The sequence below is a fragment of the Haliaeetus leucocephalus genome, unplaced genomic scaffold (assembly GCF_000737465.1).
Source record: "Haliaeetus leucocephalus isolate CR32 unplaced genomic scaffold, Haliaeetus_leucocephalus-4.0 Scaffold151, whole genome shotgun sequence".
In the NCBI taxonomy this organism is placed as follows: domain Eukaryota; kingdom Metazoa; phylum Chordata; class Aves; order Accipitriformes; family Accipitridae; genus Haliaeetus; species Haliaeetus leucocephalus.
This window is the reverse complement of record NW_010972587.1, coordinates 3752316-3768646: the sequence shown is the minus strand read 5'-3', so window position 1 is coordinate 3768646 and position 16331 is coordinate 3752316. Positions and strand designations below refer to the sequence as shown.

Below are 16331 nucleotides of genomic sequence, written 5' to 3'. Positions count from 1 at the left end.
TGCCCTGGTCGCAATTAGTAGCTACTATCATTTTAACAGCTATTAGCAGTGGATAAATGAATAATTCTAGCAGCTACAAAGTAATAGGCTGAGATTTTTGCAGTGGACAATGTTATAAAAATACAGTAGGTATTTTTACAATGGGTATATTGTTACGCTGGCAGAAAATCATATCTATTCATATGTCTTCCTATATGATTTAGTAAGCCGTAACAAGTAATCACTGCAAAGGATCCTGAGACATACAAAGGCGGATTAGAGATATAGGTCTCATCAAATCTCTGTAAAATTATGCCCAGGGCTTGGGCGAGGTCCATGTCCACACTGGATCCATGTTTTGCAGCCCCTTCTCTCACTAGAAAGGACAAAATTAAATCCTGGATTTGAAAACGCTGAAAATTTGGGGGTATTTGGCTTCCTAATCACAATCCAAATCATAAAAATGAGTCCCATCGTTAGATAAGGACAAAGGAAGAAAAGGACTGGTAAAGGAGAAGGAAAATCAATAAGATGAATAGATTTTTCTAAGCAAACTGTATTAGAGTTTTCCATGAGGTACCAACTATTCTTTAACACACAGCTGTGTGGAACTTCTTATTAAAAAAAGTTTCTAAGGACATATAATTAAATGCAAGGGGGTTGAATATTGCAGAAAACAGCTATAGTTTTGCTGGATTTAATCCACTTAAATTTAATCCTGATTCAGTGTGAAACAGCAAAATACAAAATATAAAAAATAAAAGAATAGGGAATTATAATGGAAAGGCCAGCTCAACCTTAGCTAAAGATGTAATACCAACATTACTAGAATACAGCAATTATAAGCAATACATCAATAGGTATGTATAATAGATACATTTAGGGCTTGATATCTGCGGTAGACCAGTTGCTCAAGGCCACTAAAATATTAGTTTACATCCAACACCAGCTAAAAGTGCAAGAACTTCAGTTCAAATGAGCAACACCGGAAATTTGCGTGCACTGTGCAGAACACAGAGGTTAAAATAAACTTTTGACTTTGGAACAAACTGTTAGCCTGCCCTTCATCAGCGGAAAGACCAGCAACTTCTATGTGCATCCTGGAGGTATGTAGTTTAATCTGTCGTGCTAAAACAGAAAAGTCATCAAGGACAATCTTGAACAGAATTGCAAAGGGACAGACCATTACGCAAACTTATCTCTGAAATCCTCAAAGCAATTCACGTTTGAGGGCTTGGCTTTCTGCACACTCTTTGGATATCATAATTTTGGGCTTCATTACAGGGTAGAAGTTATATTAAAGAACATTTGGCCTGCTTTTTTATTATAACAAATCTTCATGTGATTTTGTTCAGTAGAAATTAATAATGTGATGCTACATACCGGCATTGAGGTTGAGTTTGGTCAACCACATAAAATAATACTTTGCACTTTTAAATGCCTTTCATCAGAGGATATTCAAGTGCTTTGCTAACATTAGTCAAGCCTCACAACACCCCTGCGAGGTAGGTAAAATACATAGGAGGAGGAGGAGGAGGATTTCACTCAACTTGGACATGATAATGTCTCTGGGCATGAGGTTCACTAGCATTGCAACACAGCACAAAGGTTTAGGGCTTACTGTAAGGCAAAGAGTTAACAGTAGAAGAGCACAGCGTTCCCTCTTCTTTTGGTTTTACGTGGTCAAGCTAACATGTGGTGCTAGGCAGCACCAAACAGGGGAGCAAATGCCCACACCAGGTTTTCATGCACCCAATCCACAAACAGCACCCTCTGCACAGTGAAAAACACAAAATGACAGGCTCAAGATGGGTACGACAGCTTCGTTATGGGATGTGCCTACCAGTTCTTGAGGCGCAGAGTACCATGGGAATGAGAGCCCAGAAAACAATACTGTCTCCACACAACTCTGACAATATCTGAAGATGCCTGGGTTTGGTTCTTTTTGCGCTAACGTTTCAATTCGCAGCTTACTGGGGATAAGCAACTGCAACCATAAAGCGTGTTGGTAACTTCCACGCCTTGTGAAGGAAACAACCAGATCAAATGGCTGCTCTCTACTTTGGCTGGCCACATGTTCCCAAAGTACAGGGCCATGAGGTGGACAGATGGTTGTGATAGCCTGGGATGGGATAAAGAAACACTGTCGTACATCTACATTCCCCCTCTGAAGATGCTGCAATCTGCCTCTTGAAAACTCCCTGTAGTTTTGTGGGTTTTTTCTCCCCAGGGTAGACATGGGAGAGTATTTGGCCCCCCTCAGTTTTGTCCTCAACACTTAGCACCAATGGTGCAGACAGTCATCGTACAAGTAGCAGTTCCACTGTGTCACTGATCTTTCAGATTAAGGATTGAGAAAAAAGAAACAAGCATATGATTAAGAAAAGCGTCAATCATCTACAATGGTCTATGTTAAATACAAGGGAACAGAAAGAAAACAGAGTTCTCGGTATTAGCCAGTACAAATAAACACACTCCCCACCCCTCTCTTTCTCCATATTTCAATTTTCTAACTTGGCATAAAAGGTACATCCTGTATTTGCAAAAGTATTGCCCACATAGAAAATGTGACCTGTCTATCATAAAAAATCGCTACAGAGGCTGGTCTACCACATGCAAGACAGCCCTCTTGGGTAATTTTATGCCTTTGCATGCAAGATATTCTCCCTTTTTGCTAATTTCCATTTGAATCTTATGTTTATTTATAATACTTGTGCACTATCAGCTGCATAACTTACTACTGCACAGGTTGGGTGACCCATCGTGAGTATCACTGCCTTGTCAAATAGCTGGGAAGAGGTGGTTCATGGATTCTGTGACATCAATGCAAAGTTCCCCTCCAACACCGTATACATTCACAGCTAAAACTACACTGTTCCACTGATCAGCAGTGAATAAATGTGTATGATTATAACACATGGATGATGTCCTTCTCGTTTTCTCTCCCTCCCCTCCTCCTCGTCCCTTTCTCTTTCTCCTCTCTCTTTATATTCTGCTTATTTAAATATGGGAATATGGAGAACGCAGATACAACAACTGGCAACTCAAAAAATGAGCTGGCATCTTTGTAATCATATAAGAGACAATCCGAGTGGTACACTAACTGGCAGCTAGTGGGAAAGTTGACTTTACATCTCATACTGCCCCAAGTTGGAAGCCTTCTGCATTTCCTTTTCCTTGCTTTCCTTTTGTTCATTGCAACACTGATTGTCGTAGATAGTCTTTGTGCTTTGTATAATGCCCATCTTTGATGTAACTGGAACTCACATACAAAATGTGGCTGTTATACATAAGCATGCTAGAATACAGGCAGGGACGGTACAAGCATGCACAAAATAGTCTTTGAAGGGTTTTTTGTTTGTTTTTCTTCAACATTTACATGCACCACTTAATATCATGTTTGGTTGTGTACACTGAGGACTGGATTTCACAAGCATTTGTGATCTTCTCTTCTGAAAAGCTTCTTGGCAATTTCACAAGAGCCCAGTGTAAAAAAAAATCCCATAATTTAAAAAAAAAGATGGAAAAAAACCCCTTATCCTTGCAATCTGATCTTGTATTCACAATTTTAATGTTGAACACTTCTAAAATGTCTCCTCTCCCTCTTGCAGAGCTTCATGTTAAATGGTCGAACGGAAAGACAGATTAGTGTGTCAAGGATTTTCTTAGCCACTGGAATAGTTCTTCCTTATAAAGCCTTTGCCACCGCACATTGGCTTCTACTGTTTCCACGGCGCGAGAGAAAGAGGCAGCAGCTCCCTCTTCGTAACTCCTTATAAAGTTCTTTAGCTGAAAATACAATTTAACAAGTTAAATTTGCAGGAACTAAAGGAAGTAAATATTTCTAGTGCACACAAACAAGTCCAGCATTTAGGACAAACCTCCATGATCACTCTTGAAGTAAATGCAGTACTGTGTAGAAAGATTTACTAGGAAATGTAATAAGACAGCAGACTGTCAATTATATGTGATGCAATTGCTTCAGTTCCACTGGAAGATATTGGCAAGTCAGTGCCGGATCACATTAATATCATTCCCTCCTTCTCTCCTGCAGTCCAGCTGCTGCACTGCGTAGACAGCTGGGCTGCTCTAAACTTTTATTTCTACCTAAGAAACCAAACTGGGAGCACTGGAAATGCTTCTAATTCAGGTTTATATGCAAATATCAGCAGAAGGCAGCCCTGATGCCCTTTGGTTTTATCAAGCTTCAGAAGAAATGTATTTCATTTTGATTCACAGAACCCTTTTGATGATATAATACAGGTCAGTTGTTTGGAAAAAGAACGGATGGTTACAGCGTGAAGAGAATGGCAAAATAGCAAGTGGGCACTCATTTGATGATCTTTGAATGCCTGAAACAGACTCCTTCCCTTATGAGAAAACTTCGATCTTTTTTCAGCAGACCGAAAAGGCCCCTGCTCTGTTCTTGTGTATACTCAAATTATAGCCCTATCACCTGGATTATTACAGCTGATGGCACTGGTGTGCTTTGAATTACTGTTCTTTTTAAGTAAGAATTGCAAGGCTGATGTGCACAGTAGGTTGCTGGTTATGTTGACTTGTATAAAATTAGGTGGTTTAGCAACACTTATTCATAACTAGTTAATTTTTCTTTCCTGGTGACACCAAATTCACCTTGTTTATTTAAATCTAACTTCCAACAACATCTTTGCCATGGGCTCAAAACCAAAAAGGCCGATCCTGCAACTGTCTCATTCCCATCACAGTTAAAAGCATGGGAAGGACCTGGAAACCATCAAATCAGACTTTACCTGATCTCTGTACCTTTTATATCAAAATGTCTACAAGGCCAGTTTCTTTTAGGGGAAGTATAAACAGGCAGCCTGCCAGTACTATCATGGAGGTGGAAACTCAGAGTACAGAAGGCTTCCTTGTTGTCCTGGTTTCAGGTGGGATAGAGTTAATTTTCTTCCTAGTAGCTGGTACAGTGGTGTATTTCGGATTTAGTGTGAGAGTAATGTTGATAACACACTGATGTTGTAGTTGTTGCTAAGTAGCGCTTATCCTAAGTTCCGGATTTTTCAGTTTCCCATGCTCTGCCAGCGAGCAGGGGCACAAGAAGCTGGGAGGGAGCACGGCCAGGAGAGCTGACCCCAACTGGCCAAAGGGATAGTCCATACCATAGGACGTCATTCCCAGTATATAAACTGGGGGGAGTTGGCCGGGAGGGGCCAATTGCTGCTCGGGGACTGGCTGGGCATTGATCAGCAAGTGGTGGGCAATTGCATTGTGCATCACTGTTTTTCTTGCGTTTTCTTTCTCTCTCTTTTTGTTATCTTCCTTTTCATCATCATCATCATCATCATCATTATTATTATTACTATTACTATTACAATTACTATTTTATTTCAATTATTAAACTGTTCTTATCTTAACCCAGGAGTTTTACTTTTTTTCCGATTCTCCTCCCCATCCCACCGGGGACAGAGGGAGGAGTGAGCGAGCGGCTGCGTGGTGCTTAGTTGCTGGCTGGGGTTAAACCACGACACTTGTGCAGGGCAGATCCTCAGATGTGGCCAGCGCTGTCCTTCCCACCTGGCTAGCTTTGAGGAAACCAGCTGCGGCTCTTCCCTAAGTTCCTGAGGCCACTAGACTTGAGTGCAGACAAATGGTTGGACACAAAATATCATAGCGCAATCAGAGTTCAATTGATGGTGATTATGGTGCATAAGAATCATTTGATCCATTTGGGGTAATGCTGAACAGCCGCTAAGCAGAGCATAATGCAACCGCACAACCACCTCAGTCAGGGCAGATGTTAAGTTAAAATGAGAAATCTTTGCAATCTAAATAAGAAGCACTTAGCATTTAGAATAAATTATCATGGTGTCATTTGGCCAGAATATCGGGTTAACAGCTTTTCTCACATGGAAACACTGTAGGGAAAAGAAAAACAGAGAAAGCACTAGCAGCTTCTACTTCCAAATCTGGGGTTTTCTAGGGCTGCCCTCTGCAGCATAAACTAATGTGGATAGAAAGATCTCATCTTTAGTTTCTCAACCACTAGTCAAGAGAAAAAAACCAAACCTACATATCCAGCCAAGCACAGAGAAGTGCCTGCACTACCCACCTCCTGACACCATCTCTACGCACTCGGGTGCCTTTGCAATCTGCTCCTCCAGCTGCAGCACAGGTCTGCGACTCCAGCGGAGCAACCAGAGTTCCTGGAGAACCAACACCTTATTGCTCCTGCCTTGCTCCCTGCTTACAACAAATACAGCCTCACATGCTCAAAGTGATTTAAAAATTACCTCTCTTAGTTCTTCTTCGGTATTGAGGAATTCTGTGACCCCACTGATAAGCTTCGAATTCATAAATAATGCTTCTCCGTACCTGCAAGGGCAAAAAGAAGAGTTAGTGCAAGTGCCAGGCCGGCTGAAAATTAGAAAGTAGTCTTCTGTAAGCAAGGGAGAAGACGTGGGACCGATTCTGTGGATCCAAGGGAATAGCACTGGAACTGGACACTGGTATGCCACTGTTTTATGCTAAAAGCCTGGACTGAGACCTTCTTCTAGGCTGAGCTGTTCGTCGTTAACTTTCAGTCGGATGCTATCAAGCAGAATGGGCTTAACCGCAGCCGCAGATGAGAGCTCCAGAGGAGGAGAGGACCAAACTACAACACCACCTCACGCTTAACGAAACAGCTTTCCATGTAATGGCACCAAGCAGCTCAATATACAGGCGCCAAAGAAGGAGCGGAGCAACAACTATGGAGAAGTATTCTGAGGAACCCTTCTAGCTGTACCATTAAAACAGACTTTTTGAAGTGCTGCAGCCTTCTCTGCATTTTGTATTCATCCACCTCATCTACATTACAAATTGCCTCTCGATAAGTGAACTGAATCAAATTTTCTTGTTCCAGTACCTGATAATTAAAATAAATAATACTGATGGAGAATAATACTGCTAAAATAATCCCCTGGGCCAGGATGTAGCATCTTCAAAGAACCAACCTGGAATGAAAAATTCAACGCTTGGGCAAGGAATATTTAAAGGGTAAAATATTCAGCAGCAATCAGGGATGGCCTTCTGCAGGTAGTTGCTTTGAAACTGGCTCTTCAGTTCCTGCTGATCCACTTGTTTTTCCACAAGTTTTTCTCAATCCCCCAAATGAAGCATCTACTTCACTTATAAGATTGATCAGACTACTCGTGAAGAAGTTTTGCATTTCGTGTTGGAATAGTTTGTGGGTTTTGTTTTTTCGAAAGTCTCTAGCATGAAGAACAATTCCACTGGAAACCGAAAGCAAGTCTTTTGTTCAAGTTAGATGTCATTCAGCATAGCAAAAGGCACTTGACAAATGGCTATCCTTATCTTTATCTGCACATACACCCAAAGCAGTATCTAGCTAATCTGAACATGACTGTTTTTAAGATAGGGGATCCAGCTCTCCTGTCAGACGTGTGTAAGTAATACCAATAGACTTCACTGCAATTAAGTTTATCTGGGGGAACAATTCAGTTCATACCCTGCTTTTAGAAACTGATTTAGAGGAGGAATTCAAAATTCAAAGTGAAATGAACTAGCACAGTCACAGCTTCCTGTTCTGCTTCTATTAATCCTAAATTAATTACCCTTAAATGCTTAGGTACTGTAAGCCACAGTCCTTTCAAAAGGGAGAAAGAAAGAGAAAGGGAGAGGGATAGCCCCAGGGAGAAGGAAGAGAACTGGGGTTTCTTTGAGAAGATTCTGTTTTGGGGAAGGTCTACATCGTGTTGCTTGCTACCTTGAGCTTGTGTGAGGGGTAACACAGTTATAGGTATCAAAAATCCTACTCCCTGACCACTAATAACTGAATTATTCATGGATATTTCAGCAAGTACATCTCTTTTTCCAAAACTTCAGTCACACTGACATATATAGACATCCAGCAGCAAACGCCTCCTATGGGAAGTATGGATTTCATGGTCCTTTAAGCACGTTTAGGCTTTCTAACAAAGCCCTTTATTATTACAGTCTCAGCTTAGCCTCATAATTGACTGCTTGGAAAATTGGAAGCTTCTCTTGATGGGGTCTTTTGACAAGGTTACCAATCCACTTTAGAGAAGCGACCTCATAAAAACAGCTGCAGGGATTTTATTTTTCTCGCAGTCTGTACTGTGGCCACAGCGCAAACAAGAAGTAGCAGAACTCCTTCCACTGAAAATGATACCTTCACGAATACTTGTCCTGATTACTGCCCATTGCACATACTTGGTCAAATGTCAGCCACTAACAGCAATTTCTAAATGGGCTCTGCCAGCAAAAACTCTAGAAAAGCCACCTCCCAAAACAGCATTTTGCAGGTGTGAAACATATGAATAAAGAGAAAAAGCGTTCAGTCTTCCCACCCTTCACAGGAAAGACACCAGCACTGCAGAACCGGGACTTTACGTGCCTGAGCTCCCTGGAAATAGCCTGGAGCCACGGGCTCTCCGCCTGCGCCTTTATTTCTGGGGACGCGAAATAAATTCCAGTGCCTCACACTTGTACGGGCTTCGCACTTGTGCGAACTAAACGCGAGAGGCAGCACAGTCCATTGGCTTCGGAGAGATGAAAACGGCTTCCCAAATATTGTCAAATTCCCAAATGCTGACAAACGATTCAGCACTTGAGAATGAAGGAATTCTTACAGGCAGGTGTTGGATTAAATTTTCGCACACAGACGCACACGTGCACACACGATGAAAATGGTTTAGGAGCCAAGGTAGTTAGTGCATGCTCAGGTAACAGGAATTCAAGCACAGTGTTTTTAACTCTCTTTTTCAGAACTTTAGCCCTATTAGTCCCATGGATTTCTTACGAAAGACTTGTTAGGCACCTCAGTTTCAAAGTCACCTTTGTAAATGGGGTATGAGTGATTTTGAAGACTTTATACATTATCAGTATCTTCTGGACAATGTGAATACAAGCGTACTGTAAAAATATAAAGGGATAAGAATAATTTGTTGTCATTCTAACTCTTTGACATGCTGTGTTTTAAAGTTAGAGGAAATAGCGTTACAGTATAATTTAATCACCCTCAGCTATTTCATATTACTATCTCAAACATCAACACCTTTTATAATAAATTCAATGGAAAATACCGTTGAGATATCTCCTCATTAAATTAATGTTTCATACCAAGTATTTTAATTTAAAAAAAATAAATAATAAATTATAATTGTAGAAAAAAGATGCCTTGGGACAGAGTATACTTGAACTATAATTCCACAACAGAGCTTGTATTTTAAAAATATATTAGTGTAGCAAGCTTAAATCAGAAGCCTAATTTTGCATTCTATCATGTCACTGTTTCACTAAACATTAAGGGGCAAGGTGTTAGACTAATTCCACCCTCTCAACATCTCTCTTAAAAGGTTTTAATCTATAATTACAAAACAAAGTTATTTTCAATACACATCACACATGTACAGCTTGCATGAACTATTTCATTCCACCCCATTCAATATTTTGGCGATTGATAGAAACTCAACTGGATGTCCCTTTCAGAAAAATGCAACTGCTACAATCCTTTTGGTGGCTCAGACTTGTGTTTGGAGATCAAACTGAATGTAGATAACGTTAAGGCTGTGTTGGGCAAAGTGACAGATTCTGTTATTTTCTCATTAAAAAAAAGACAATAACAGTTTTTTTATGAGGCCTCACTGATCGTTACGAACTCAGATAACACAGTGATGCATTCCAAGCAAGTGAGAGAAATAAAATTCAAATTTCAGGTGAAGTCAAGCTACTTAATATTAGAACACACAGAAAATTTGGCATGTGGCATAGTTTTCTAAATCTTGTCCATTCGTCTACACTGCTTAACCTTGTACATGTCTAAAATCACAGCTGTTTGCTAGGTTGTCAGATGAACGTACTTGCTAAGGTAGGACACAACTTCTGCACATGTGTTTGTAGCAATACAGATTTTGACAGATTTATGCCTAAACTCTGTATAAATCCCTGGAGGAACCTGAAAAATTATTTGCAATCCAGAGCATAACTAACAGCACTGGCTTGCATAATAGTAATGGGTCTGCATTCACTTTCTGTGTAAAAGTCCAGTTCCTGGAATAATCATACCAGAAGCAGCGGATTCTTAATTTTTAAACTCTTCAGCACTCTTAAAGATTTTGGAAATTGCTTTCAAAAAGTATGCTCCTGTAATATAAACTTCCAAAACCAATTCCAGCTCAAACCTATTTTCCCAGCTGAACTTCTAAAATCCCACTATACTATAAAGTATTATCCAAAAAAACATGAAAAACTTCTTGAAACTTTAAGAAAGTTGCACAGTCTCTGAGTTTCCTTGACTCTTCTTTTGATGCTGCAGAACCTATAGTAAGTTTGTACCTGTATTCATCAGGCACTAGTATTTAGTTGCTTAAATACAGCATCTTAAATACACTATTTCAAATATTCTGTGGCACACTAGATGGCTCCTCACAAGTCCAGAATGGAACAGAACTCCAATACTTTTTCTGCCAACACCATGGGATTGGCCTGGAGTGGAGTGTCTGAAGTTCTTGGACACCTGCCTTGAAGAACTTGAACCTCATCCGAGTTGTGGTCCCTTCTAATGTGTCCGTATCAGACGAGCTGCTGTGAAATCTTTCAGACCCTCAGGCTGTCCCTAAAGAACTAAAGGAATTTCTCATTCATTGAATTAACATCAAAATATTCATCAAAAAAGGATTTTAAAATGTTGACGGGGCTTCTGAGTAGGAGCATGTAGCACTTGTTCAAAGAGAAAGAGAAGTAGGTATAAGGAACAGCCCTGTCTCCTTCCTGTTCATCTATTTTTAATTCAGAATGTTGCTCCTCTATTACTTGAAACTCACCTGAAACACAGAGTGGAGGGAAAGGGGATGACACTATATTAGCATCCTTTTGAAAATGGAAATGTTTCAAAAAGGGTTTGGTGTTTTTTTCCCACAGCTGAAATAATGTTCTTGAAAAGATTTTTTTTCTGTCAGACTTAAAATCAGCAAAATTCCTTTGGGAAGTGCTGCTTTTTTATCTATGTAAAAGTAGAACTGCAGCACTTGACACTTAGATAGACTTCATTATCATAAGTGCAGACACAATACAGTAATAGATATATATACAGATGATCACTAAGAGATAAATGTTTCTATGCATGTGTGTGATAATCCATGAATAAATGCAGTTATGACTTGTATGTATGTATTTCATATTTAGAGACATCTCTATGGATTAAAAGAGAATGGACTAGATTCAGGACTTACACAAATACACACATATGCAATACTTACACAAATTACATCAAAAATAAGAAAATGAAAATAAAGTCACACTGTTTATCTTTACCTAGCATTTAATATTTTCCATTTTTCTCTGAAAAACTTCCAAGCAAGATCCCTTCCATGTGGATTTCGAGCTACGTGGATTATCACATCAATTGCATCCTGATCCAGGACAACTTCTGAGTTGAGAGACAAATTCAAAAGCCTAGTGGGAGAAACAAGGAAAAAAAAAAAAAAATCCTATTTAGTTTCACCAACACATAGTCTAACAACAGCACATCAGAAAACTATCAGAAAAAAAATAATCACTGCCAAATGGTTTGTTTAAGTCTCCAAGTGAGTTCCATGGTTTATTTCTAACATTCCAAAGACCAGACACATTAGGAATCAGAAAAATCTTGATGTAAAAGGTTTTTCAGTAAAAGCTGAGTGGAACTTTACATGTGTGTTTTCATGAAATCAGTAAGATCAGACTAGTCAATATATTTAAATGAAGGATATGCTAACAAAAAAATAATAGCAATTATTATAGGATTTCAAACATTTCCAATGAATGTAGGAAAATTTGGAAGTGATAAGACATAATATGTGTCAATTTTCATATGCATTAAGGCAAAAACATGACAGTTTAAACAGACAGTAAGCCAGTGCTTGAAAAGCAAAGTTCTTTCATTCAGAACAAAGCTCAAGTGATGATCCATAAATGTTAAAGTGATTATTGGTAATAGTCAGATACAGATATATAATATTTTTGTACCTATTGAGCAAGTTTCTGTCATCACTGCAAGTTAAGGCTTCTAGTAATATTTTCTTCTCAGACACTGCTGTGGTAGAATGAAATTTCATCCAAATGAACTCCCATACATCTTCATCCATCAGTGAAACTCCTGTACAGTAGACAATGTCCCTCACGTTGAGCGGGATTCTACAAAAGAAATCAGAAATAGCATTGTGGTAAATAAGGAGCCTCCTGATATTGGAAACGATGGAGGAACATCACTACATTTATGAGACTCCAAAATGAACGTGCAACAGTAATCTTTTTTTGGAAAATTACATTTGCTTCTCTTTACTGCCACCAAAATCTTCCAGGCCATCCTAATGGATTTTCTAATGGGTAACACATGCTTGCCATTCTTTTCATAACGCTGTCACATTGTCAGGAGACCATAAATTACGGTCATCCAGTTCATCAACACATAATGTGCCACATAACCTGCAGGACAGGTAACATAAGCTCTCCAAATTAGCATGGGATCTTATCACTCTGCTGCTGGGCTCTAAGCCAAATCTCCTCTTCTTGTCCTTAGTACTGAGGTTTTAGAACAGGAGCTGATCAGCCAGAAACTCCTCCTTGCTGGTGCTATAAAGTGCTCCATCTTCATATAGTAACATACACGTAAGGAAGGATGTGCTGAGACAATGCTACTTAAAAATGGTGTTTTCAGGAGTGAAGAAAATAAGAAATGTTTCAAATGTTTTTTCAGCATATTAATACCAGTATAAAACCAGCTATGCCATAGGATGGTTGTGAACTGTGATTACTGCTCAAGTAATATAAACTCAGACCACAGTTAAATGAAAGCTTCTTGAAGCCAAATTCAGACCTAGTATAGGATATGCATATGTACCATTTTCTTCTAAAGAGATCTCAGCTGGGCTTCCAATTTCCTACCCTGCTTATGCTTCCTATACAAGCATAGAAGCTGAAACATTTGTCAGCTAAAGCGTATTCCTGCAGATAAAGCTAGACGTTTCTCAGAGGATTATGTTTCTGATTTGCAGGAAAGAACGCCCTCTTTTTGTTGGTAAAAATTATACCAAAATGCAGTTCTCTAGTTACTAACAGCTGGGCTGAAACACCTCTGCAGCTTCATATGCATGACCTCTTTAGAGAACCTAGAGGAATATACAGCTGCTGTCAGCATCTGGGCAGCAATACAGTAGGATAAAGAATGAAATTACGTCTGTTAAATTTGGTGTCAAATCTTACACAACACATAAACAAAAGGTTACATCAATACTTTAGTTATAAGACTTTCACCGAAGTCTTATACCATAGACTGGGCTATCCTAGTCAAGAACAAATTGCTTCTTTTACTCCCATCTATTCATCCTCCAAAAAACCCCCTTTCTTCCACTGAAATTTTCTATTGTTTGGCTCTGCAATGAGTGTTTTTGTTAAAAAACTTCAGCTGATCTCTTTGGCCATGTCTGAGTCCCTGGAAAATGAAACCAGTGGGGCTTTTCAGCACTTCAAAGTTTTGGTTCCTCTTCAGTACTTCAGAAGGAAGTAGGCAACAACTATGATGGTTTCTTGAGAAAAAGAATAAAAGGCATATGTAGCTAATTTAAGGCAAAACTGGGAAAAAAAAGTGCACTCCTACTGCCTGAAGAACTGTGGGGAATTAATGCCTACTGCTTTTTTGCTATGCTTTTTTTGAGTAGCAAAAAAGTCCTGAGGTTGAGGCTCTCTTTGTGCTCTCTGGCGAGTGTAGTCATCAGCTCAGAGGGTGTATCTGCAGGTTTAGATGCAGCCACAGGAATTTCGCTTCTGCTGAGCTGACGAGGCTCAGGATAGTGCTGCCGCTTGGAGATTTTTTAGCAGAGTCCCACGCTAACAGAGCCACAACGGGCTGCCTTGACTAGTGCTGAGGTATTTTGCATTTGATGCAGACAAACCCAGGCATTTATTCAGGAGTAAACTCTCCAAAGCAAAACCAAAAGGGTAGGCAAGAGAAATGTAATCCATATTAAAGTTGCTAGGAAATACGTGCAGCACACGCCAGCAATATTGCCTTCTAAAGCAAAATCAGAGGTGCAATGTCTCATCTCTGCCATGAGCTGCTTCATCTAGCCAGGGTAGATTGGTAATACAGTGCAGAACCTAGCACGGTTCGAGATCTTACTGTTTCTTCTCCTCCCACCACCAAATCGCTGTGTGAGAACATGCCCATCCTGAGCTGTGCCAGGCAATCAGCATTGCTCTAGTTATGACCACATAGCTCAAACAACTCCTACGTGTTGCCGACACATAGATGGGACCTCCAAAAAATGCAGGTTCCACAGATCCTCCCCCTTGATGCTTCCTATTACCTTCTTAGATCTTTTCCCTCAATGCTCAGATGACCTAAAAAGCTTGGCACTGAAAAAAGTTAGTCACTCTCCTCAGATTTACCCAGGATCAGTAGGTTTTGACTTATGTACAGTCTATGGAACCGATTCTGTGGCCCCTATAGAGCTGCTACACCAGGACCAAGGAAACCAGAAAATTCTTAAAGCTGACCAAATCCATTAAAAGAAATACTGTTTAAACATACATGGGCAGTAATGAAAAAAGTTATCACTCACCAGCCTGAGTTTTGATTCTCAAAATCTGAGTTAACATTAGTAAAATGTGCGTTTGGTTGACATTTACAGAATTATCCATGTGTGCTAGGTGCTGAATTTCCATTTTTCTGTAATGGAATTTGCCCTTCTTACTTGAAAGTCTATCATTAAGACCTCATTGTGATATTTCAAATATTAATGAATATCAACAATATTATTTTTCCCCCATTTAACCTTTCTTTCAAAAAGTGCGTTCAAAGGAAACTGTATATAATTGCATCTATTACAGAAAATTAAGACTACATATTTAAACACAAGAAATCAAGATATATTAAAATTAATGGAGCAGATGTTTAGGTCCTGCCTTTGTGTTGACTTATATTAACTCAGAATGAGTCTTAAAGTTTTCTAAATAACTGAAACTCTCTCAAAACTTCGGCTCAGCAATTACAGTAACATAAATACGCAGCCATATGCACATAGACCGCATAGAACATGAAAGCGATATTAATTATCACCGTGTCTTGATTTTCTGATACGCTAGGTTATTTGTCCTTAAAGCACAACTTCCTTACTAGCTTATGTCTTTCTTTGCTTTGAATTTGGGATTTAATACATTGACAGCAGCCATAAGAATGTACGCCAAACCAAAAGGACTACGGGATGCTATCCTGACCATGGGACCAAACAACCTGTTGCCCCAAATCTGTCTTACCATATGATATCTGAATATGAAGAACAACTGAACCCAGTCAAGCCTTATTTCAGTGAAGGAAGGACTTTATAACTTGACACACAAACACTACATCATTTTTTTAGAAGCACACGTAGTTCTATGTGAGCTTTGCCAGCAGAAATATTATCTTTGGTTTACTGCAAGAGATGCGACTCAGCCAACAGATGCTCTAAAGAACTAGAAGGCGCCTGGAAAAAGTGGTTCTTTTTTGGTTGATTGGTCCATTAAACCAGGTAGGAACTGTGTGCTGGAAGGACTGTCACTCTGTGTTTGCCTAGTACGGTCAGCACAGAGGTGCCCAGAAGTGGATGTCTAACCCCAGAAAGGTCAGCATTCCTCACCCGTGAGGTTTACGTTTTTGAAATTTACAGTAAAACATATCAATTCAATGGCCTTTCCCAGCTACTCCATCTTTTACGTTCTACGTGCCAACACTAGCGGTTTTAGCAGCAGTGCGGTCAGTAACCGCAGGACCGTTTGCACGCTCTGGGAAGGAAGGAGGACGTAAGACAAGCGATGGCACTGATCCCGTGCCCATAGCCTAGATCTCACCGTGTTTCTAGCCAAGAAAAGTCTATTGCCACCAAATCGGTAATAGCATACTTGCAGTGCTGCAGCAGATCTACTCGGTGTCACCCAACCAACTGCTCCAGGGAAGGTTTTCCATCTCTGTCTATAAGCTAAGTCATTAGGACAAAAAATCAGCCCCTACGACGCAAGACATCGAAACAAATATTGATTTTAAAAGGCTTAGCTTCAGAAACTACAAAACTTACGGCTATGAAAAGCTACAAAGGACTGTGAGAGGCTTGTAATCAGGACTGTAGATCGGAGGGTTCTTGTGGAAATGAAAATTGTTTATGAAAATGCGAATATCTCCAAAGTTATTTCTCTTTAACTATTGCCTCGATAGAGAGCCCTGTAATCGAATTTTCTCTGTGGGGATTTTTGCTTTCTCTCTCCTCCAATCATTACGGGCCTGTATTTCATTGTTCTCTAAACATGTGAAATGTCTCCAGTCTACAGATTTTTTA

General features: G+C 39.7%; 1 protein-coding gene across 1 annotated transcript in view; it reads right to left on the bottom strand.

Annotated features, from left to right (window-relative positions):
• Window positions 1–3201: 3201 nt before the first annotated feature.
• TRHDE (thyrotropin-releasing hormone degrading enzyme) overlaps window positions 3202–16331 on the bottom strand; it is a 213789-nt gene continuing 200659 nt past the window's right edge. Inside the window, exons 17-20 of the mRNA XM_010561962.1 lie at window positions 11989–12156; window positions 11296–11436; window positions 6252–6333; window positions 3202–3768 (exon numbers count right to left, since the gene is read on the bottom strand). Of these exons, the coding sequence (XP_010560264.1) occupies window positions 3625–3768; window positions 6252–6333; window positions 11296–11436; window positions 11989–12156 (535 nt within the window). The 3' untranslated portion in view covers window positions 3202–3624. The remainder of the gene's footprint in view (window positions 3769–6251; window positions 6334–11295; window positions 11437–11988; window positions 12157–16331) is intronic.